Source organism: Coenobita brevimanus, chromosome 90, assembly GCF_032717465.1.
Source record: "Coenobita brevimanus isolate Jiangsu-jjx chromosome 90, ASM3271746v2, whole genome shotgun sequence".
NCBI classification, from domain to species: domain Eukaryota; kingdom Metazoa; phylum Arthropoda; class Malacostraca; order Decapoda; family Coenobitidae; genus Coenobita; species Coenobita brevimanus.
The window spans coordinates 26022150-26045447 of NC_137043.1; the positions used below are offsets into that span (position 1 = coordinate 26022150).

The 23298-nt window shown below is 42.4% G+C and overlaps 1 protein-coding gene across 1 annotated transcript in view; it reads left to right on the forward strand.

Annotated features, from left to right (window-relative positions):
- LOC145411528 (cytochrome c oxidase subunit 7A, mitochondrial-like) overlaps window positions 1-11855 on the forward strand; it is a 28730-nt gene extending 16875 nt beyond the window's left edge. Inside the window, exon 3 of the mRNA XM_080281539.1 lies at window positions 11448-11855. Within this exon, the coding sequence (XP_080137665.1) occupies window positions 11448-11591 (144 nt within the window). The 3' untranslated portion in view covers window positions 11592-11855. The remainder of the gene's footprint in view (window positions 1-11447) is intronic.
- The last annotated feature ends 11443 nt before the right edge of the window (window positions 11856-23298 follow it).

The following is a 23298-nucleotide window of genomic DNA, read 5'->3' on the forward strand; positions in this document are numbered from 1 at the left end:
AATGATACGGAATATTACCTACCAGCTCAGGACATCATTTGTATTGGTGAACTCATCACTACTTATATTATTACAAATATGTTTGGAGTGAGTACTGTATACAGTACTTTTTCCAAACAAAATAAAATAGTCGGAAAATTGCATAAAATAAAGGGATCTGAACTGGTAAGGTCTTTTTGATGAAAGTCATAAATTACATTTAGCACTCACTCTTTTGTTCGTTTTTTTTTTTTTTTTTTTTTTTTTTACATGTGAAAGGAGAGTACTGATGGAAACAGTTATGTATTCCATGAACCCCTTAATAACTTCCGACATTGAACAACCCTTTAAAGTACCGATGTCGAGTTAGTGAGCTATGGAAAAACTGTGAACAATTATGGGAATGGAACGAAGGTCACTGGCATGTTTACACGACTCTATGCTACGATTCCAAGGAGTCAGGGGGTCAGTTAATCTCAGATGTTTTCGCCAGTTTGGTAAATGCACCGTAACTTTATCAATTCTCCAGTCAGTCATAGCGAATCATAGCATGGGTTTAGGGAGCTAAATAACACATTTCTAGGTGTGCCAGACGATTATCTTCACATCTTATAAGAAAATGGAAGAATTTAAATCCCTCTCTGAGTACGTAAAGTTCTTCCATTCTTCTGAAATCAATTTATTTTTCTTAAAGATGGGAAGATAATCGTCCGGCTCACCTAGCAATGTGTTATTTAGCTTCCTAAACCCATGCTATGATTCGCTATGAGTCACGGAAAGATTGATAAAGTTACGGTGTATTTACCAAATGGGCGAAAACATCTGAGATTAACCGACCGCCTAACTGCTTGGAATCGTAGCGTAGTCATGTAAATATACCAAAGACCTTCGTTCCCTCCCCATAATTGTTCAGTTTTCTTTATAGCTCACACTAACTTAACATCACTGACATCGGTACTGTAAAAGGTTGTTCAGTGCCGGAGGTTATTAAAGGATTAATGGGATATATTACTGTTTGCATCAATGCTCTCTCTTTCACGTTAAGCACAAAATCAAACAAAAGAATGAGCACTAAATGTACGTTTAACTTTCATCAGAGACACCTTAGCAATTCATATTCCTCCAGTTTATTTTTAAGTATTTTTCTGACATTAGGTTAGGTTAGGTTTGGTTAAATTATAAGGTACAGTTAAACTTGGTTAGGTTAGGTTCAGTTAAACAGGACAGTCCCTTCCACCATTATGCTGAGGAATAAAAATACTAGAGCTGTCACAGCTGTACAGCTAAAAACAACGGGGAAACTGATTTAACAAGCAACATTTATTTATGGGTAATGCATTACAGTGTCAGTGGTTCATGGGCTACTCAATTACCGGTGTCATTTTCAGGAAGGCATCAAGAATGAAAGAATTTCAAGAATTAGCGTGGGGGCTTGGAACGTAACCCTCGCTAATTTGGTGGGTGTGGTTACTGTAGTGTATGATACTGTGCAATATTGTAATCAATACAGTACTATACCTGAATCTGAATAAAAATATAGAAATTAGTGAACATACAGAAGTGTAATGAAACATTAGGCCTACAAGCCACAGATAACACTTCCTAGACTCCCGAGATGATTCCGGACATCTGCCGAACAATCAATGATTTTCGTAAATGGGACTATTTCTCAAAACTGCCGAAATGTCGGATCTACCGAACAATCAGCTGCCGAATAATAGGACTTTTACTGTAATTAAATCATCATTTTAACTTGAAATTTGTTAAGCTTATGATGCTGGAATGTCTCTTCTAGGAAGTCAGCATGAGCAAATGTAGTAAGGATTAAATGCATTTTTCTCTATGTCTTAATTACATTTTTCTTGAATACCGTACTTTTATGTTTTATTGAAAATGTACGGTTTGGGTAATGCTTGTGTAGACAGTGTGTGAACTTAGCCTACTTCCCATGTTCAGTACTTGGCATTTCATAAATATTTGCCAGCATGAGGTGGCTGATAATGAGTAATAAATATTTTATCAACATGGTTCCCATTCTCATCTGTTACGGAGACAAAACTACAGGTTACCGTGTGGGTAAATAATGAAGGAGACTGTGTTTACTTGAAGTGTAATATGTACGGTACCGGTAGTTGTATTTTTGTAATAGCTGAATAGTTGTATGTTGGAATACTCTTTTGCAGTTTCATCGTGTTTTATTAGAAATACAGTGCTGTGCTTATAAATACTTGTGTATAAGTAGCACAATACACCGTTGGACTTCTTGTGCTCTGTCACAGATGTAACAATAATTTTCCAGTTGCTTGTGTTTGCTTTTTCCTTTTATTTTATTTTTAGCAGTTTTTAAGCCAATAGTGTCACTTAAAAGCAAGCCTGTCATAACCCTTCACTGCTTAATTGGAATGATGCATGCTCAGCTGTTATGCGAGCCCATCTCATGGGTAAGTTTTCATTATGGCTGTCGGTACAGTCACTACTCGTTTTACGTTGATTCGGTTTACGATAATTCGCTACAATAGCAGAAAAGTTTCACCCCAAAATCCGATTTCCGATGCATTTCCCGCTATAACAATATTGCCCTCGGAAAATTTCAAACGAAGCCCCAGGCATACACAAGGTGACAGTTGCTTGTCTCAGGCAAGATGGCGGCCCCAGTGTGCAGAGCATTGTTTTGGTTCAGTTGCAGTCCTGCCATCCCTTCAAAGCCCTGTCTTTTCCACACGTTCACGTGTGCCCCCCCCCTGCTATCATTACCTCTCAGCCAGCCATTGTGCTACAGTAGGCCTATACATTGTGTAGCACCAGGCCAATGTTATGCAAGTGTGATTATTGTGTTGTTGCAACGATTTACTGTACGTGAGTAACGCCGCCTGTATTGGTGTGATAGTGTTTGTTTTGGTCTTGGAGACGACTTGGACCGACACAGGAAGTGATTAAGGTTGATTGTCATTTTTATTTCAGTCCTGGGTAGGTGACTTTGGGAAGCTGAGTTGACGTAACCCCCCTTTTATAATGTGTTTCAGTCTCCTGATTTACGATAAAATAGATATACGATAAGGTATGACTTGACGTAACCCCATCGTAGAACGAGTAGTGACTGTAATAGTTGGTGGAATCAGATTCACTAATGCTCAGTCCCCCCCCCCCTCTTTTTTTTTTTTTTTTACAGGTCTTTGAAGCAGTTCAGTACATATTATGACTTAATTTGTTTTCATAAAGTTATATAGGCTAGTTTGTTGTGCATCCTAAGCTCAAAGAAATGTATGAATAAGGATCATGGTTCTTGCACTGGCAGAAGCAGGAATAGGGAGAGTTATACACTCTCTCCTTTCTCTTCTTCTTCTTCTTTTTCTTCTTCTTCTTTTTCTTCTTCTTCCTCTTCTTCTTCTTCCTCCTCTTCTTCTTCTTCCTCTTCTTCTTCTTCTTCTTCTTCTTCTTCTTCTTTTTTCTTTTTTTTGTGGGTATGATTCTCCCATTTGAACAAGTCATGGCACTGTGATTTCAAGACACATTATGGAACAACGTGACTCATGTTAGTTTTGTTGCATAAGTCTTATGTGAAAGAACTGCCATGATCACTAGGGCTGGGCAAGAATAGATAAAATTGGAGTCAACAATTCCTATACTCAGTGCCAATGGAATCGCTGAAATCGATTCCAAAATATATTCCTCAAGTAAGCAAATAATGTCTTATAGTTACTGAGGGCAGTGCAACTAAAAGATTTTCCCCATGCCTCACCGAACTGGTAATGATAATCAATAATCTCTCATCTCTGCCATGTCATCCCTACTGTCATGGAACCCTGGAAGGACAGCATATTAAATATAAATTCAATATTCTTTAAACATTTACATTTTAGGAATACAAGAAACTTCAGAAAGTAATGAAAGATATTTATTTCTTGTTTCTTTGAAAGGCAGAATATGTTGTTAATAACAAAAATCTAATTTCCATTTGAAAAATGATATAACTTCTAAAAACTCGTAACTATGCAGCTGTGTAATACTGTAATAACTTCTAAAAAGTCTTAACTATGCAGCTGTGTAATACTGTAAGCACACACACATACACAGAGAAAAAATCTGAACAGTAATATTTGTTGTCAAATTAAAACTGATAATTAACAAAGTATTGTCTCTTTCTGTAAGAAGTTTGAGGGAGACACTGATCAAGTAAGCTTGAGGTAGGCTGCTGGCCATTGCTAACTGCCAACGGCCCAGCGGTGCCAAGTCAGACGTCAGTACACCAACACTGCCACTTTCTGTCGAGACACCCAACAGCTGCACGCCCATGTGGCAATTTGCTGTCTCGCTCTCACTGTACTGTAGTGTCAGTCAGTGGTCTGTGGAATCGCATCATGGGAGTCAGTTCCCAAATTTGGAATCAAATCTGAGGTAACTTTCTTAGAATCACAGGAATTGATTCCTGCCCAGCCCTAATGATGACTCATGTCTGTGTTTGAGTGTGGTTAGGAAGTGTAACTGAAGTGAAAGTGTGGTCAGTGGGGGTGCCCATCATCCACTTACTGAGTGTAATGGATGACTTTACATTGAGTGACAAGCCAAGTGGTTTCCCATAAGCCAGGAAATCATTTAATACATGGTGGTAACCTTATAGCCAACCAATACGTTTTCCCTATGTGTATAATGTGGGGGTGCCCATCATCCACTTACAGAGTGTAGTGGATGACTTTACATTGAGTGACAAGCCAAGTGGTTTCCCATAAGCCAGGAAATCATTTAATACATGGTGGTAACCTTATAGCCAACCAATACGTGTTCCCTTTGTGTTAACGAGTGGTTTGGCGGAGGGTAAGTGCCCCTCTCCGGAAAACACCTAACTAATAACACAAACAATATGCCTCAGACCAAGACTGACCAACAGTTGACAACCAAGGACCGTACAAAGGACATGGTTCGGATTTCAGCGTGGAATGTGAGGGGTGCGAATGATGAAGTGAGGGAGGGAGAGATTGTCCAGGTGCTTGAGGATGCAAAAGTGGATGTATGTGGATTGAGTGAGACAAATGGAGAGATGAGAGTGTGAGAGTTTGGGAGTACGGATTGGATATATGGCAGTAGTAGGGAAGAATGAGAGGGTAGAGGTGAGTGTATGCATTTTTGTGTGCAAGAGATGGAAGGAGATTATAAGAGAGACAGTTGGTTCGGGGATTGTGTGGGTAAGACTGAGAGTAGGAATACAAGTGTGGGCAATTGTGTGTGTATATTCGCCAACAAAAGACTGTGCGTGCAGAGTGAAAAAAGATTTGTGGGCAAATATGGCTGTATGCATAGAAATGTTTGAGAGGAGTGAGAGTGTTTTTGATTGGAGATAAGAATGGAAGAGTAGGGGATGTGAGGGTGGATGGAGTAGTTTGTGAGTGGGGTGTGCCTGCAGAAGTGGATGAGGATGGTGGTGTTCTAGTGACCATTTGTATGGGGAAGGGGTTGGTGATAACCAGTTCCCTCTTTAGGCACAAAATGATCTACAGGTATACATGGAGGGATGTGAAGGATGGGTGGTGAACTAAATGAATGAAAGGCAATGATTGATTAAGTGTGTGTGGATGAGAGAGTGAGAAGTTAGATACTGGATGCAACAGCATACAGAGGTTGGGGAGTAGACTTTCTAATCACCGCTTGGTGCTGGTGAAAGTCAAGGTAAAATGTGATAGGTGAATAGGAGGGAAAAAAAAAAAAAAGTGTAAGAGAGAAGTGGAGGAGTGATTGGGTAAATATCAATAGGAGCAGGTGGGGGAGGCAGAAGGTGTGTGCAAGATATTGTGTCTGTCTGTCTATTTATTGCCAGAGGCCTTAATCCCATAAGGGGTGGCCACAAATAAACTGTCTCCATGTTGCCCTGTCCCTCACCATTTCATTGCCCTGCTCCCAGCTCACACCCCTTTCTCGCATATACCTCTCCACTCCATCCCTCCACCTCATCCTTGGCCTCCCCCTCCATGTCACTCACATACACTCTCCTCATGAGTCTTTCATTCTCCATCCTCTCCATATGACCAAACCACCTCAATGTATTTCTCCAAACACTTTCTATCACACCCACATCCACCCACAATGCTCCATTGCTTCCTCATTTGTCAGTCTCTCTCTCCATGTGACTCCACGTGCTCCTCTCAAATAGCTCATTTCCACTGCTGTCAGTCTTGACATGTGTCCCTCCAACATGGTCCAGGCTTTGCTTCAATACATAAGAGTTGGTATCACAGTACTGTCATGCAGTGGCTTTTTTTTATTTTTTTTTATTTTTTTTTTTTTACATCCATGCATACTTCCCTGTTTCTTATCACTGCTTTCAAAGAACGAGCAACTTTTCTTCCTTGTTGTACGCTTTCAAGCACTTCAGCCTCTGAACTTCCATCCTTACTGATCACACTACCCAAGTATGTAAATGCACTCACATTTTCCATTTCCTCCTCGTCCTACCTCACTGTACATTCATTGACTTCATTTCTCTCGAAGACCATATTACTCTTTCCTATGTTCACCTTTAGCTTCCATTTCTTACACACACTCCCAAACTCCTTCATCAAGCAAGATATTCACAGAAGAAATCTGTGCAGCATGTGAGGTGGTGTGGGGTGAAGAAACAACAAAAGGGGGTCAAGGAACTGGATGGTGGAATGAATTGAGACAAACTGTGGCACAAAAGAAGAAAACATATTGTGACTGGATGAAAAGCAGAGGCATGGAGGAGGGTGAGAGAGGTAATAGAGAGTTATATGTAGAGGAGAAGAAAAAGAGATGTGAAAAGATTAATAAGAGAGTAAGAAGAGAGTGAATGAGGAATTTGGAAGGAATTTGAGTGTAATGTGGAGGGCTTGTAAGAAAATGTTCTGGAAGGAGGTAGAGAGAGTTAGAGAGGGTGATAAAGAAGTTAGTAGGGGAGTGAAAGATAAAAATTGCTGATTGTTAGTGGAGAAGGGAGAATAAGTGAGCAGATGGAGAGAGCACTTAAGGAATTGTTAAACATAGAGAATGAAAGTAATGTGATTATAAGTGGCTGGGGAATGGCTGGGTGATAAGACTGGAGGAAGAGATTAGAAGGATGGAAGTAGTGGAAACAATGAAGAAAATTAAAATAGGGAAAGCCCTAGGAATTGATGGTGAAATGCTGAAGTGTGGGGGAAAGATAGTAGTAGAATAGATATGGAAAATGTGCAGGTTAGCCTGGGAGGAAGGTAGAGTCGTGGAGGATTGGAAGTCAGGTATAATTATTCCCCTGTACCAAGGGAAAGGGGAAAAAGAAGTGTGTGGTAATCACAGGGTCATTTGTCTTCTTAGTGTAATAGGAAATGTATATGGTAGGATACTTATTGACAGAGGGAAATAACAGAGGAATTAGTTGGAGAAGAACACAGAGGTTTTAGGAAGGGAAGAGGTTGTTTACATCAAATATTCATCCCAAGATCTTTAGTGGAAATGATTCTAGAGAAGGGAAAGAATTTGTAAGCAGCTTTCATGGATTTGGAGAAAGCATGTGACAGAGTGGATAGACAAGGAATGTGGAAAATATTAAGAATATATGGAGTAAATGGGAAGCTGTTGGATGCCGTGAAGAGTATGTATGAAGACGCTAAGGCTGCAGTGCATTTGAATGGTGAACCGAGTCAGTTTTTCTATTTGAATGTTGGATTGAAATGGATTTGTCATGTCTCCATGGTGGTTCAGTATGTACAGTATATGGATGTGGTTATAAATGAGAGACAAGGTAAGGTGGTGGATGTTGGCATGGCCCTATTGAGAGAGGGCAGCATTTTGAAACTTAATGTACTGTTGTTTGCAAATGATACTGTATTTGTTAAGTGAAGATGAAGGGGAACTGCAAGGGTTGGTGAATGAGTTTGGGAGTGTGTATAAAAAAATGGTATCTAAAGATGAATGTAAGGAAGGGTAAAGTTGTGAGGGAGAGTGTGTAAGAAATGGAATCTGAGAGTGAATGTAGAGAATAGTAAGGGTGTTGTCTTTCAGAGGAATGAAGTAATTGAATGCACAATGAGGTTGGATGGTGAGGAAAAGGAAAATGCTAGTCCATTTAAGTACTTTGGTGGTGTGATGATTAAGGATGGAAGTTTAGAGGATGAAGTGCTTGAAAGGGTACAACAGGGAAGAGAGGTTACTGGTTCTTTGAAAGCAGTGATAAGAAGTAGGAAAGTGAGCACGGAAGCAAAAAACTCGCTGCATGATAGTACTGTATTGTGATACCAACTCTAATGTATGGAAGCGGAGCTCGTTTCTTGTTGGAAGGACATAGTCAAGAGTGAGAACAGTGGAAATAAGTTATTTGAGAGGAGCATGTGGAGTCATATGGCAAGACAGACTGACAAATGAGTAAGTGAAGGAACATTGTGATGTGGATGTGGATGTGATAGAAAGCATCAGAAATATATTGAGGTGGTTTGGCCATGTGAAGAGAATGGAGGGGAAGAGACTAATGAGGGGAGTATATGTGCGTGGGATGGAGGTGGGAAGAGGGAGGGGGAGACCGGGGATGAGATGGAGGGATGGAGTAGAGAGGTATATGAGAGTGGGGGAAGGTGAGCTCAAGGGAGGGCAGCAAAATAGGATGACATGGAGGCAATTTGTTTGTGGCCATCCCTTATGGGATTAGGGCTTCTGACTATAGACAGTTAGTTAGATGCAGTAGATAGAAAGTAACAGAGCTTTCCATATCAGATCCGGCAGTACAGTACTGCTTTACAGTAATAAGTTATGTAGCTTGATACAGTTAAGCCATGTATAAATTGTTTCACTGTAGAGTTGCTGATGAACTTACATGTTTTGCTCATATAAAGTTATTAATGATTCGCTATGAAGTTGTTGGGCATTAGAATTATGTTAACCCCAGTGTCCTTTAGTCAAAAGCAGGCCATACTAAAGTTGCTTTGCTTATAGTGGGATTTCACCAGCACATATCCAAGACTAGGTGAGGACTGACTAGTCATGATTTTGTCTTTGTCCCTTCAGGCCTGTGATGTGCTTTTGTATATTTTTCTTCCTACCCAGAGACAATGTAAATTAGCTGTTATTTGTACTGGAGGGAGTAGATAGAGCCTTCAGTAAACCATTCTCCACTAAGCAGCTCTTGTTGATCAACTCCAGTCTTTCTGGCCAAGCAGACCCATCAACCACAGGCAGGCAGCTTCCCCTGCAGGGTTGTTTCATGTAGTGAACTGATGTTTCCTTGTGGCAGCGCTTCACCACAATGAGGCGTGGTGAACTGTGTGGAGGTTTTGTTCCTGGATGGATGCTGCATTTGTGTTTTCACCCAGTAATAGGCACCATAGTAAGCTCCACTTCACCCCGTAGTTTGGTTTTGTGGTTATCACGCATCATGGTAAATGGTTTCATGGGTTACAGGAAACCATGAGGGTTTTCATTCAGTGTAGAGCCATTGGAAGTGGAAAGAAGAGTAATACAAAGTGACAGGAAGGAAAGGGAGAAGTAGCAAGAGATGAGGGCAGACACAGAGACAACAAGAAAGGGTAAGGAAATAAGTTGGCAGCACTACATCAGGTGAGTGGATGATGGTTACCACCACTTACTGCCAGTGGCTCTTGTAAAATAAATAATATCTGATGGTTGTTGTTGTTGCCCTTTGTTTATCTGGACATTAATCCATGGATTTTAGGAAATTGGTCAGTGTGGCCACTTCATCTGGATGTTACCAGAGATCTTTTTTAAAGGTTTTGTTGAAGGATTGTCTGTGTTGTGAAAGCTAGGTGCATGAGGTGAATGAGTTTTGATGTTGGGTGCTGCATGGCAGTGAAGGCATAGTGGGTTGTGGGTGAGGTGTATTTTGTGTTGGTACTAAAGTAGGGAAGAATGATGGCTACATTGCAGCCTGGCTAGGTACACTCTTGCATCTCTTGGAAGTTCAGTTTCTAAGGGATGGATATATGGTGGTAGGTCATGAGGATGTATGTCTGGAGGTTTTGGATGGGTGTGGTAGCTGTGTTTGTGTATACTCGTATGTTTGTGAAGTGTAGTAATGGTTGAAGGGGGAAGGATATTGAGGCATTGTGTAGTGTTGGGAAGTTGTTCATATTAATTTTCATTTGTAGTAGGAGGTGCTGCAACATAAAGCCATTTGGGTTAATTTTCATTTGTGGTAGGTGCTGCAACATAAAGCCATTTGGGTGGAAGGAATCCTGTGCTGCAGCAGTAAATTGTGTTCCTCTCATGTTCATGTGGTCTGTGAGTGAGAGTAATTTTGCTTCTTGATGCAAGTGATCTATATTTGAGGTACAGTATTTGTACATCATGTTATTATCCGTAATGCTTGTGTTATGTTTTTTTAAGCATTTCCATGTTTGAAGCTGTTTTTAGGTGGGACCTGGCACGGGTTCACGCAATTCATTGTTGTTCGCATAAATTTTATTGACTTCCGAGGTTCCTTCTGTTCAAAGGTAGTACTTGTGAGTTTTTCTAAGGCATTGAGTTTTAGATGCCTTTGCATCAATTGATGTCCAGTACCTAAAAAAAGTATCAGAACAACTATGTGGTAAACAAACTGAAAAACCAACGATGTGATCCGAAAACACACCTGAGGTGAACGTATGATTTCAAAACTATCTGCCCCTAAGTACTGATACTTTCTTGAGGCACTGTCCCTTGTTGCTTTGAGAAAAAGCCATACGTTTGTCCAAGGCAAGTTCAGCAACTGTGATTTGTTCCTCCTAAGGGAATGACATTAAAGAGGGAAACTTGAGAGTAGGTTTCAGATTCACGTCTTTCTGAAGCGAAGGAAGTGATTGTTCATTTAGTTGGTGAAGCAGTCATTCTGTTGTGTGTAAGCCATGTTTAGTGTTTGTAAGTATTGTTCGAATTGGGCTACTACTTGTTGAGATTTGAAGTGTTGTGAAGCCTGGCCAAGTCATCAGCATAGGACAATATTGTTAGTGAAGGAGGGAGAGTTGGTAGGCATCAGGTGGTTACAAAAAAGAATATAAAATGTATGACCATTGTAAAGGGAATTAAAACCCCAGAATCCAGTAACTGATTCATTGGTCTTTCAGTGTTATCAGAGTTAATTAGGTACAGCATACATAATTAGTGAAGCACTGATGAGGAACCTACATGTGGTGGCACTGTGCACCATTAGTGAAAAAACTGTGGTGTCTATCAGGGAACCAAAGCTCCTCATATTTCCTTGCCATGGGCAGGACTGTGGTCCAACCCTGATGATGTGCTGTCTTCCTCAATGGGGTGCTGGATCCCTGCATGATGTATGTACTGTGCTATACTGTACCTGTTGGATGGCCCCACAGAAGCAATTGCTTACCTGTAGTTAGCTGGCCTGCTTGGCCAGAGACAGACCGGGGCAAAGCACCAGCAGCAACAACAACAACGTAATTAGTGTACAGACTCAGGCATGCACTCAGCAACAACAACATTGATGTAAGCACTGAGTTTTACATTTAGCTTATGATTCTTATTTTATTTAACAGGTTGACAATGGACAACCAGTACACCTGAAGGGCGGAGTGTTGGACAACATGCTCTTCTTAACCACTTGTGGTCTCAATATTATTGGAGTTGGCATGTGCCTGCAGTTCTTCTACAGCATGTCTTTCCCCAAGAAGAAGGACTAAGGCAGATCTACCACATTAAACTTTCGTTTTCTTGTATTTGAAAACTTTCTGGGATCTTTGTGGTGTGACCCAAGCATCAAACTACACTCTTTAGGATCTCCTTTTATGACAATATCAGGGCTACATCATTCCTCAGCATTTCATGGAACTACAAGAATATCATGGTCCACATTTTGCTGAGCAGCAAGTGCTGTTGTATATACTTTATTTAAACTAAGTTATAACAAAGTATCAAGTGTACGTTTCTTTTCAGTAAATGATACAATACAGTAGAAGTGTTTCATTGTTTGGCTGATAATCACTGTAATCCTAATGCAGTTCATGCAGTAAACAAAAAATGGGGTTCATCATCATGATAATCATCATAACCCTATTTTCTGGCAAGTAGTCGGGGGGGGGGGGGGATCAGAAACAAGAAAAGCAGAAAGGGTATAAAAGTGGGAAGGCAATCAGAAATCTGTCCAGTGAGATGTGCCACATGTCCTTCCACTTATTTAAGCCTTTTGCTGGTTTCAGCTATAAAAAAAAAGAAAAAAAAAAATCTTTGGTTTGTAAAGGTTCCAACATGCTTTTATGTGTTGGCCTTGGTCAGTCACTTAACCCCTAAAGGTCAGTGTTCATATATCAATGTGTTCATGCCTTGGTATGTAGAGTTCTCTCATCACTGATCATACACAAGCTACCAAAAATTGGCACGAGGTATCCCCGCCTCTTTGATGACATACATGGTGCCTAGCCAATGGAAAGTACAATATCTGGTGGTGTCGGGCTTGATTGGTTCCCCTAGACGCAGTGGAGGAGGGTCCTTCCCCCTTGCCATTTCTCCACCACCCTCTGCTCCGTTGGGTGCTGTCCTCAATGTCTCCTCTCCCCCAACCAAATCATCCCCCAAGACCCCTCCAGACTGTTGGCTATGTGTGGCAGGCTCCCTTTCCCCTCTTCCTGATGTCCCCCCACACTCCCTTCACCTCCCTGTTCCCCCTTATTTCTCAGTGACGTCCCATTCTCGCTCATAGCGAGGGGTAAGTTTTTTTTTTTTTTGTCTACAGTGCGGTAACCATTAGACATATGTAAGTGAAGTATACATTTTCTGGTGTGTATAATCAACTTCGTCAAATCTGTGAGGCCAAAATTTACTTTGGTGCAAATTTTTTTTCTCTACATGAGAGGTAACAGTTATTTTTGCCGTTCTTTGATGGTTGATAGTGCGGAGAATTGCAGTCTTTAGGGGTTAATGGTTTTCCACACTGCTCAAAGTCTAGCAGCCTTCCTATTGAGTACCTTATGCCTGAGGTTACCTTGTGATTCTGTCTCAATTTTTTTTTGGTCTGCCTTTCGCAGTTCTGTCCTCAGCATTCATACCTCTCATCCTTTGCAACCAGTTGTCATCATTCATCCTCTCCACATGCCCAAACCACATCAAGGTACCCCTTCTCATTACATCACTACTGCATTCAAATCTCGTCCTCTCCGTTCTTCATTTGCACTCCTAACCTCCAAGGCCTGTTATTCAAAGATGCACTACACACCATGAGGTCATTCTCATCTCTATACATCAGAGCCTGTGAATATTCTCAATTACTACGATGGTGTGAAGGCTGCAGTGCATGTGGATGGTGAACTAAGTGAATTTTTCTCTTTGAAAGTTGGTTTGAAACAGGGATGTGTCATGTCTCCATGGTTGTTCAATCTGTACATGGATGGGGTAATAAAAGAGGTACAAGGTAGGGTAGTGGATGTTGGAGTGGCCCTGGTGAGAGAGGATAGTGTTTGGAAACTCCCTGTACTGTTGTTTGCAGATGATACTGTGTTGTTGAGTGAAGACGAAGGGGAGCTGCAAGGCTTGGTGGATGAGTTTGGGAGAGTGTGTAAGAAACGGAATCTGAAGGTGAATGTAGGGAAGAGTAAAGTGATGGTCTTTGAGAGAGGTGAAGTCAGTGAATGTACAGCGAGGTTGGATGGTGAGGAATTGGAAAATGTGAGTACATTTAAGTACTTGGGTAGTGTGATGAGTAAGGATGGAGGTATGGAGGGTGAAGTGCTTGAAAGGGTACAGCAGGGAAGAAAGGTTGCTGGTTCTTTGAAAGCAGTGATAAAAAACAGGGAAGTGAGCATGGAAGTGAAAAAGTTACTACATGACAGTATTGTGATACCAACTCTGACGTACGGAAGTGAAGCTTGGACATTGTTGGAAGGACACAAGTCAAGGGTGAGGGCAGTGGAAATGAGTTATTTAAGAGGAGCCTGTGGAGTCACATGGAGAGATAGGCTGACAAATAAGGATATAAAGGAACGTTGTGGTGTTGATGTGGATGTGATAGGGAGCGTTATGAGGAACACACTGAGGTGGTTTGGCCATGTGGAGAGGATGGAGGGTGAAAGACTGATGAAGAGAGTGTATGTGAGTGAGGTGGAGGGGGGAAGAGGGAGGGGGAGGCCGAGGATGAGATGGAGGGATGAGGTGGAGAGGTATATGAGAGAGGGGGGTGTGAGTTGGGAGCAGGGCAGTGAAATGGCGGGGTACAGGGCGACTTGGAGGCGATTTATTTGTGGCCACCCCAAACGGGATTGAGGCGTCTGGCAATAGATAGATAGATAGACTACCCAGGTCTCACTGCTGTACAGCATTACACTCATGCTGCATACATGGACCCCTTAACACAGGTAAAGTTCTCCTCCTGTTGTCAGGAGACGGAGCAGTTCCCCAAACTTCTATCAACCACTCGTTATACTTGCTACTGAGCTAGCTCCAGCCCCACCTTCAGCACATACCTTGTCCTCCATATAACAGAATGCTGCCACACAGAGGCCCTTCAGCGAAGTTAATCCTTTCCCACCTTTCGTTTTCCTTGTGCTGTCCTTTACATTATAGCACACCCAGAGTCATTATTTTGTGGTCTACCTCCAGTACCACATCTCTTATGAACCCACTTGTCACAAACACTGTGCAAAATGGAATATTTTCCCCCCTTGTGGTAAACTGCACGTGACCATACTCTTCTGGCCATGACAGTACTGCCATTTGTCCTGGATATTATCACTTTTGTTTTGTCCACGTTTACTCTCAGACTCTTGTACTACTTGTACTACGGTACATTCTATCTCTCCACTTCTCAATTTTTTCTCCACAGCCATCTCATTCGCCACAATCAACACCAAATTATCGCCATACAACACCTCAGCACCTCCCATGGAAGTCCGGTTTTACATCATGTGAGACAGCTTCAAGCACCATAATAATAAGTGGCTTGAAACTCACCCCTGATGCATGCTAATGTTCATGGAAAGTGCACTACACAAGCCTTCATTCACTGATCGTGCATTGCCATAACCACTTTAGTCAACCATTCTTCTTTCCCAATTTTTTTAAGCACCCACTTCACTCTTTCTTTGCAAATTGCTCTATCACATATCTGTTGAACAGGATTACATAGTCCATGGTTGTATCTCTTTAGGCTTGTATTGTTTGTATTGTTTATAAAGGCTCCAGCAGTTGTGCATGTGTCAGTCTTGTTTGTTCACTTAATGGCAGCTCTCTATGCTACTCGATCCCTGGGAGCCTCCCTATTCAGTCCCTTATACTCTATAACCTTGTCCCAGAACTTTTTTGGTCTGCCTTTTCCAACCCTACCTACGACATTCTCACATTCTGCACCCATTTGTCATCCTCCATCCTCTCAACATGCCCAAACCATCTTGGTCTACCCTTCCTCATCACAACACCAATCCATTCAGTCCAAAGCTTCCTGTCAACTCATCAGTTGCAATCGTAGCCTCCCCAGGCCTCTCATTCAAGGACACTATACATCCATCTAATCATTGTTATTATGTATGTTTGTGCCTATGTAGATCTTCTTCCTTTACTATCTAGGTCTGTTACACTCATAACACATGCTGCATACATAGATCCCTTAGCGTGGAGGGAGAGCCCTTTCAGTGTTAGGAAAGGCAAACAGCTCCTTGAACTTCAACCACTCTTTAGCCCTACCTCCAACACATACTTATCCCCAAATAATAAAACTCCTCCACACACTCAAGAGACTCCCGCAAGTTAAGTTCTTTCACACTTGACAATCTCTACACGTTCTCCCTGACGCACCTCATACACAAAATAGCATTATTTCACAGCCTACATCGAATACCGCTACATCTCTTGTGCATGCACATATCACAGACATTGCACAAGATGGAGTTACTTCTCACACCTTTGTGACAAACTGCACTTGGCCACACTCCCTCTGCTTTGACAATACTGCTACCAGCCATAGATGATATCACTTTTGTGTTATCCGCATTTTCTCAAACCTTTGTTCCCTATTCTGTCTCTCTGCTCCCTAAATCTTTCCTCTGCCCCCCTTTCATTCTCCACAGTCAACACCAGGTCATCAGCATATACCCTTTCCCAAGGGAGTCCATTTCTGAAGTCACATGAGAGCTTCAAGCACTTTGATAAACAATAAGGGACTCAAGACTGACCTCCTGATGCACAGCAACATTCACTTAAAACTCATCACTGAAATCTCCATTCACTTTCACCTGGGTGTGAGCCCCCACATACATAGCCATAACCACTCTAACCAGCCACACTTTGATCCAAAGCTTTCTCTTTGTCCCTTTCACCTTCCCTCCAGGGACTCTGTCAAAGGCTTTCTCCAAGTCAACAAAAATACAGCTCCCTTTTTTTTCCTGTATATTTTTTCCTGAATCTCATGGACAATGAATATGGCATCAGTGGTCCCTTTGCTCGGCATAAACCCATCTGAATCTCATCAGTATTCACTCTTTCCCTTATCATACATTCTAAAACATTCTCCATTACCTTCAGTATCAGATCCAAAAGGTTTTAATTCCCTCTTTCAAGGGCATCACCTTTCCCCTTGTACACAAATACAGTACAGTACAGACACACTTTTCAGCAAGTCAACTGGGACAGTGCACACATATATAATCAAATTTATGACATCAGTGTTAGGAAAAACACATTAAGGTGGTTTGGCCATGTGGAGAGGATGGAGAGTGAGAGACTGACGAGGAGAATGTGAGTGAGGTGGAAAGGGGGAGAGGGAAGGGGAGGCCAAGGATGAGATGGAGGGATGGAGTGGAGAGGTATATGAGAGAGGGGGGTGTGAGCTGGGAGCAGTGCAATGAAATGGCAGGGGACAGGGCGACATAGAGGCAATTTGTTTGTGGCCATCCTTTACGGGATAAAGGCGTCTGGCAATAGATCGATAGAACCAAACCCACTCCTGTATCCTGAGACTTCCAACATTTCAGCAGTCAGCTCAGACACCCACTGCCTTTCTCAGCTGCATCCTGCCTGTTGGCCTGCTCACAGTTGCAGCATCAATTGACAGCCAAGGGCTAAGCACTATGAAAAGGCCTTCAATAAAAATTTCCATGCTTATTCTTTGTAGCAAGCATGGCATTTTTTTTTTTCCATGCTTGTTCTTCCTAGCAAGCATGGAATTTTTTTTTTTCCATAATTTTCCTGCTGGTTTAACCATGTGGTGTGGTGGGTGGAGAAGAGCCTTCCTCTTTTCTATCCTTTTTTTTCTTCACATTGGTTAGATCTTAATAGAATTACTTTTTTTTTATTTATTTTTTATTTTTTATTTCCAGATAGCCTCGTCATAGGCCAACAGGCTTCCTGTTATTTGTATATAATAGCCCTATGTACCTCCCTGGGCTCACTGTCAGAAACCTCCAGATCAACAAAAGTCCAGCTATCCCTACCTATATATTTTTCCTGAGAAAGGAGTTAAGGAGAAAAGAAGACATTCCCAGAAATGGAAAAGGGGTGGTAACAAGAATATTTGGCTGCAAAGCATAGGGCCAGAGAGGAGGTATGCAGGGCAAAATCTGAGTATCCCAGACTTTTACTGGATAATCTAAATTGTGCTCAAAGGAAAAATGTGGTATTCAAGGTTGCAAATCAGATGAAGAGGAAAAACAGGTGTTTCAAAGGTAAGCAGGGTGTGAAGAACGATGTGGGAAAAGGTAATAGTGGATAGTGATGATATAAGAGATGCTTGGAGAGAGCATTATAACTGGGTGCTGATTGAGGAGTTTTACTGGAACAGGGATGGTTTGGAGTTAGTGGATCCAGTGTTTAACTCTTGGCCTTTGATTGATGTTGCTGTTGTGAGCAGGGCAGTAGGCAGGATGCAGTTAATGAAGGCAGCGGGTATGCCTAGGTTGATGCTGAAATGTTAAGGCCTCAGGAGATACTGGAGTGGATTTAGTAACTGATCTGATAAATTAGATTATATATGTGTTGTCCCAGATGGCAGACTGAAGAGTGTGACTATAAATGTGTTTAATGGGAAGGGTGATGCCCTGGAAAGAGGAAATTATAGAGGGTTAAAACTTTTGGACCAGATAATGAAGGTAATGGAGAATGTCCCGGAAAGTATGTTAAGAGAAAAAGTGAATATTGATGAGATGCAGTTTTGGTTTATGTCAGGCAAAGGGACCACTGATGTTATATTTATTGACAAACAGCTTCAGGAAATGTGGAGCAAATGGGGAATGAAAGACTGACTAGGAGGTGTATTTTAGGTGAAGTGGAGGGAGGGAGATGGAGGGAAAGACTGAGGATGAGGTGGAGGGATGGAGTTGAGAGGTATATGAGGGAGAGGGGAGTGACTTGGGGGGAGGGCAGTCAAATGGTGGGTGACAGAGCGACTTGGAGGCGTTTTGTCTGTGGCCACCCTTTGTGGGATTAGGGCGTTGGACTATAGGTAGGTAGGTAGATTCAGGAAAAATAGGAAAGAAAAGGGAGGTGTACTGTGTTTTAATTGATATGGAGAAGTCCTTTGACAGAGTCCCTAGGGAAGTGGTGAAGTGCGGAATGAGAGAGCTTGGGTTCTTGGAATGGCTTGGTAGAGTGGTTATGGCTGTGTATGTGGGTGGTCACACCTAGGTGAGAGTGATTGGAGATTTCAGTGATGAGTTTTCCATGAATGTTGTGCATGTGCATCAAGAGTCAGTCTTGTGTCCCCAGTTGTTGTCCTTAATGCTGTCTCTCACTTGACTTCAGAAATGAACTCCAATGGGAGATGGTGTATGCTGATGACTTGGTTTTGATTACGAAGAATGAAAGGGAAGCAGAGGAAAGATTTAGGAAAGGGAGATATGGAATGGGTCACAAGAGTTTGAGAGCAAATTCATATAAAACAAAAGCTTTGATACTTGAGAGCTGGTGCAGTACTGTCAAAGCAGAGGGAGTGTGGCCATGTGCAGTTTGCCACAAGGATGTGGAAAGTGGCTCCATCTTGTGCACTGCTTGTTATAAGTGGGTGCATAAGAGATGTAGTGGTATTAGAGGTAGGCTGTGAAATAATACTGATTATGTGTGTGTGTCTGGGAGAGCATGTAGAGATTGACAGGCATGAAAGGATTGATTTTCTTGGAGAGTCCCTTGAGCGTGTGGAGGAGTTTTGTTGTCTGGAGGATATGTTATGTGCTGGAGGTGGGGCTACACCAAATACAGTCAAGTCGTCTAAGGCACAGCTAATTGGTTCTGGACCGAGCCCATGCCATAGAAAACCGTGCCATACAAATAACTAAACCTATGGGAAAAATGCAATTTGGTTCTGGGCGTTCACCCAAAGTCCCCCTTTTCATCCCACTTTTCCCCACTTTACACACGCACACAATCAAGCAGTCAGTCAAACAAAAATGACAACCCACCTTATCACTTCCTGCGTCAGTTCAAGTCATCTCCAAGACCAAAACAAACACTATCACACCAATACACGCAGCTTTACTCATGTACAGTAAATCGGTGCAGCAACACAATAATCACACTTGCATAACGTTGACCTGGTGCTACATGATGTATGCTGTAGTACGATGCTTGGCTGAGAGGTGATGATACCAGGGGGGCACATGTGAACAAGTGGAAAAGACAGGGCTTTGAAGGGGTGGCGGGACTACACAACTGAACCAAAACAATGCTCTTCACGTCAGGGCTGCCATCTTGCCTGAGACGAGTGACGGTTGCCTTGCATGCGCCTGGCGCTTTGTATGAAATTTTCCAGTGGCAATATCGTTATAGTGGGAAATTCATCGTAAATTGGATTTTGGGGTGTAACTTTTTTGTTATCATTGTTGCGAATTATCGTATACTGGTTCACTGTATAACAAGTACAGTAGTGACTGTACTGTACGTACCTGATTCCAATGACAATAGTGCTTAAGTGGAAGGAGCAGGGTTGGGGGTTCCAAGGCAAGAGGCACATTTCAAACCTTGCCACGCCCGTGCCATAGGTATAGTTTATGCGTGTGGTTCATACTGGGGGGTCTGGCACCTTGCTGTGTCATAGAAAACTGTGCCATAGAAGCACCCGCCATAGGCGACTTGACATATGTGAAATGCCGGATAATGCATAGTACCTCCCCATCAGCTCAACTTTCGGTGTTGAGTCAGATATTATGTTATTATCTGTCTCGACCCTCTGTCCTAAAAACTTTTCCATAAGTAAAAGATGAAAGCTAAGCATAAAATCCAGTAAATAATGATACAATATGGCACTGGTTGACTACTGATAATGAGTTGACTGATACACGTCAGTGCCGGATGTCGCATAGAACTGCCGGTTATATCCCATTTCGGTGCCGGAGAACACTTTAAGGAATTGTTGAACATAGAGGATGGAAGTGATGCGAGTATAAGTGGCTGGGGAATGGCTGGGAGAAGGAGGGAGGTAAGAAGACAGGAAGAAATCAGTAGGATAGAAGTTGTGGAAGCAATGAAGAAAGTTAAATTGGGGAAAGTCCTAGGAATTGATGGAGTGTGTGGTGAAATGTTGAAGCATGGGGGAGAGATAGTAGTAGAATGGATGTGGAAGATGTGCACATTGGCCTGGGAGGAAGGTAGAGTTCCGGAGGATTGGAAGTAAGGTATAATTATTCCCTTGTACAAAGGAAAAGGGGAAAAAGAAGTGTGTGGTAATCATAGGGGCATTTGTCTTCTTAGTATACACTCAATCCTCGTAAATTGCGGCAATTTGGGTCTGGACCACTGCCGCGATTTACAAATTCCGCGGTTTATAAATAATAACTCTAATGTGAAAAATGAATTTGGGTCAGGACTTTGCCCAACCACCCCCCACAGCACCCTACCTACACCTATCTAGGCACCATCAAACACAAACATACAAATTTAGGAATATTCAGTGCATGTATTTAATAGAAATAAGCAGTGTTAAGGGATCTCACCTTAATCCTATGATGATATTGTTAAAGTGAATGGTGTGAGGTGGTGTTGGGAAGAACTTAGAACCTCCCAGCATGAGGTGGGGGTGCTCCCTCATGCTGTTCTCCCTTCTCCAGCTCCTCTGCCTCCCTCAGGAAGCCCTCAAAGTCTGCTTCAGAGATGACAGATGCTACGTCATCCACGTCCTCAGTGTGTGAAGGGCCAGGCTGTGGTTCAGGCTCAGCTTCTGCCCTTACCCCGGGCAAAATAGTGGGTGATGAGTTCCTGATGTTTCTCATTAACTCTGCAGCATTAGTATGCACACTTGCCACCAGGGACGGGTGGTGATTGGTTGTTGGGTCATGATTTTCAAACTGAATGCCGCAGTTTACGATTTTCCTCGGAAAAGGCCCACTTCAGTGCTTAGATCCGCGATTTTCGTGACTTAACAGCGATTTAAGGGTGCTGGCAGTCTGACAGCCACTTAGCCGTGATTTACAAATCCATGATTTATAAACACGCGATTTATGAGGATTGAGTGTAATAGGAAAAGTGTATGGTAGGATACTTATTGACAGAGTTAGGGAAATAACAGAGGAATTAGTTGGAGAAGAACAGGGAGGCTTTAGGAAGGGAAGAGGTTGTGTAGATCAGATATTCATTCTTAGATCTTTAGTGGAAAAGTTTCTAGAGAAGGGAAAGAAGTTGTATGCGGCTTTCATGGATTAGGAGGAAGCATATGACAGGGTGGATAGACAAGGATTGTGGAAAGTATTAAGAACATATGGAGTAGATGGGAAGTTGTTGAATGCTGTGAAGAGTATGTATGATGGCGCTAAGGCTGCAGTGCGTGTGGATGTTGAACTGAGTGAATTTTTCTCTTTGAAGGTTGGGTTGAAACAGGGATGTGTCATGTCTCCATGGTTGTTCAATCTGTACATGGATGGGGTAATAAAAGAGGTACAAGGTAGGGTAGTGGAGGTTGGAGTGGCCCTGGTGAGAGAGGGTAGCATTTGGAAACTCCCTGTACTGTTGTTTGCAGATGATACTGTGTTGTTGAGTGAAGACGAAGGGGAGCTGCAAGGTTTGGTGGATGAGTTTGGGAGAGTGTGTAAGAAACGGAATCTAAAAGTGAATGTAGGGAAGAGTAAAGTGATGGTCTTTGAGACAGGTGAAGTCAGTGAATGTACAGCGAGGTTGGATGGTGAGGAGTTGGAAAATGTGAGTACGTTTAAGTACTTGGGTAGTGTGATGAGTAAGGATGAAGGTTTGGAGGGTGAAGTGCTTGAAAGGGTACAGCAGGGAAGAAAGGTTGCAGGTTCCATGAAAGCAGTAATAAGAAACAGGGAAGTGAGCATGGAAGTGAAAAAGTTACTGCATGACAGTATTGTGATACCAACTCTACCGTATGGAAGTGAAGCTTGGACCTTGTTGGAAGGGCACAAGTGAAGAGTGAGAGCAGTGGAAATGAGTTATTTAAGAGGAGGCTATGGAGTCACATGGAGAGACAGGCTGACAAAAGAGGATATAAAGGAACGTTGTGGTGTGGATGTGGATGTGATAGGAAGCGTTAGGAGGAATACACTGAGGTGGTTTGGCCATGTGGAAAGGATGGAGGGTGAAAGACTGACAAAGAGAGTGTATGTGAGTGAGGTGGAGGGGGGGAGAGGGAGGGGGAAGCCAAGGATGAGATGGAGGGATGGGGTGAAGAGGTATATGAGAAAGGGGTGTGTGAGTCGGGAGCAGGGCAGTGAAATGGCGTGGGACAGGGCGAGATGGAGGTGATTTGTTTGTGGCCACCTCGAACGGGATTGAGGCGTCTGGCAATAGATAGATAGATAGATAGGTGCCGGATATTGCATAGTTTCACTGGATATTGCTTTAACGGAGCTGAGCCAGGAGCTCCAGATATTGGATTGGGCTGGATACTGTGATGATGGATAATTGAGAGTTTACTGTATTGGTGCTGTGATGAAGAGGGGTAGATTTAGATGGTTTGGGCATGTTTAGAGGATAGAGGATGACTGTTGAGTGTGAAAGGTGAGAGGTGTGAATGAGGGTAGGGTTTTGAGAGATAGACCAAAAAGACCTGGGGTGAGGTCGTAGAGGATGACCTCAAGGATAATGAACTGAATAGGGAGGCTACCAAGATCAAACAGTGTGGAGAGCTGCCATTAAGTTACCAAAGCTGATGCAAGTATGGTGGAGCCTTTATCAGTGATATGAAGCTGTTGGTTCACAGGTCTTTCTCTCTCTCATTTTGTAAATGCCAATGGCACAGAGCTGTTTCATTGATTGTTAACATGTACTTCTCCTTACATCAACTTTCCTTTTTATCTTATGTAAGTTCTTTGATTTCTCACATACCATATCTTGGATTTTCACGGATACATTACCATATGCAGCCATCTTATGATGGGGCTTCCATGCCTCTTCTCACCTTCAGACTCAGTCACAAATACAATTTTCGTCTCTCTTTGTATTTGTTCTCTCAGTACTGTATACCTG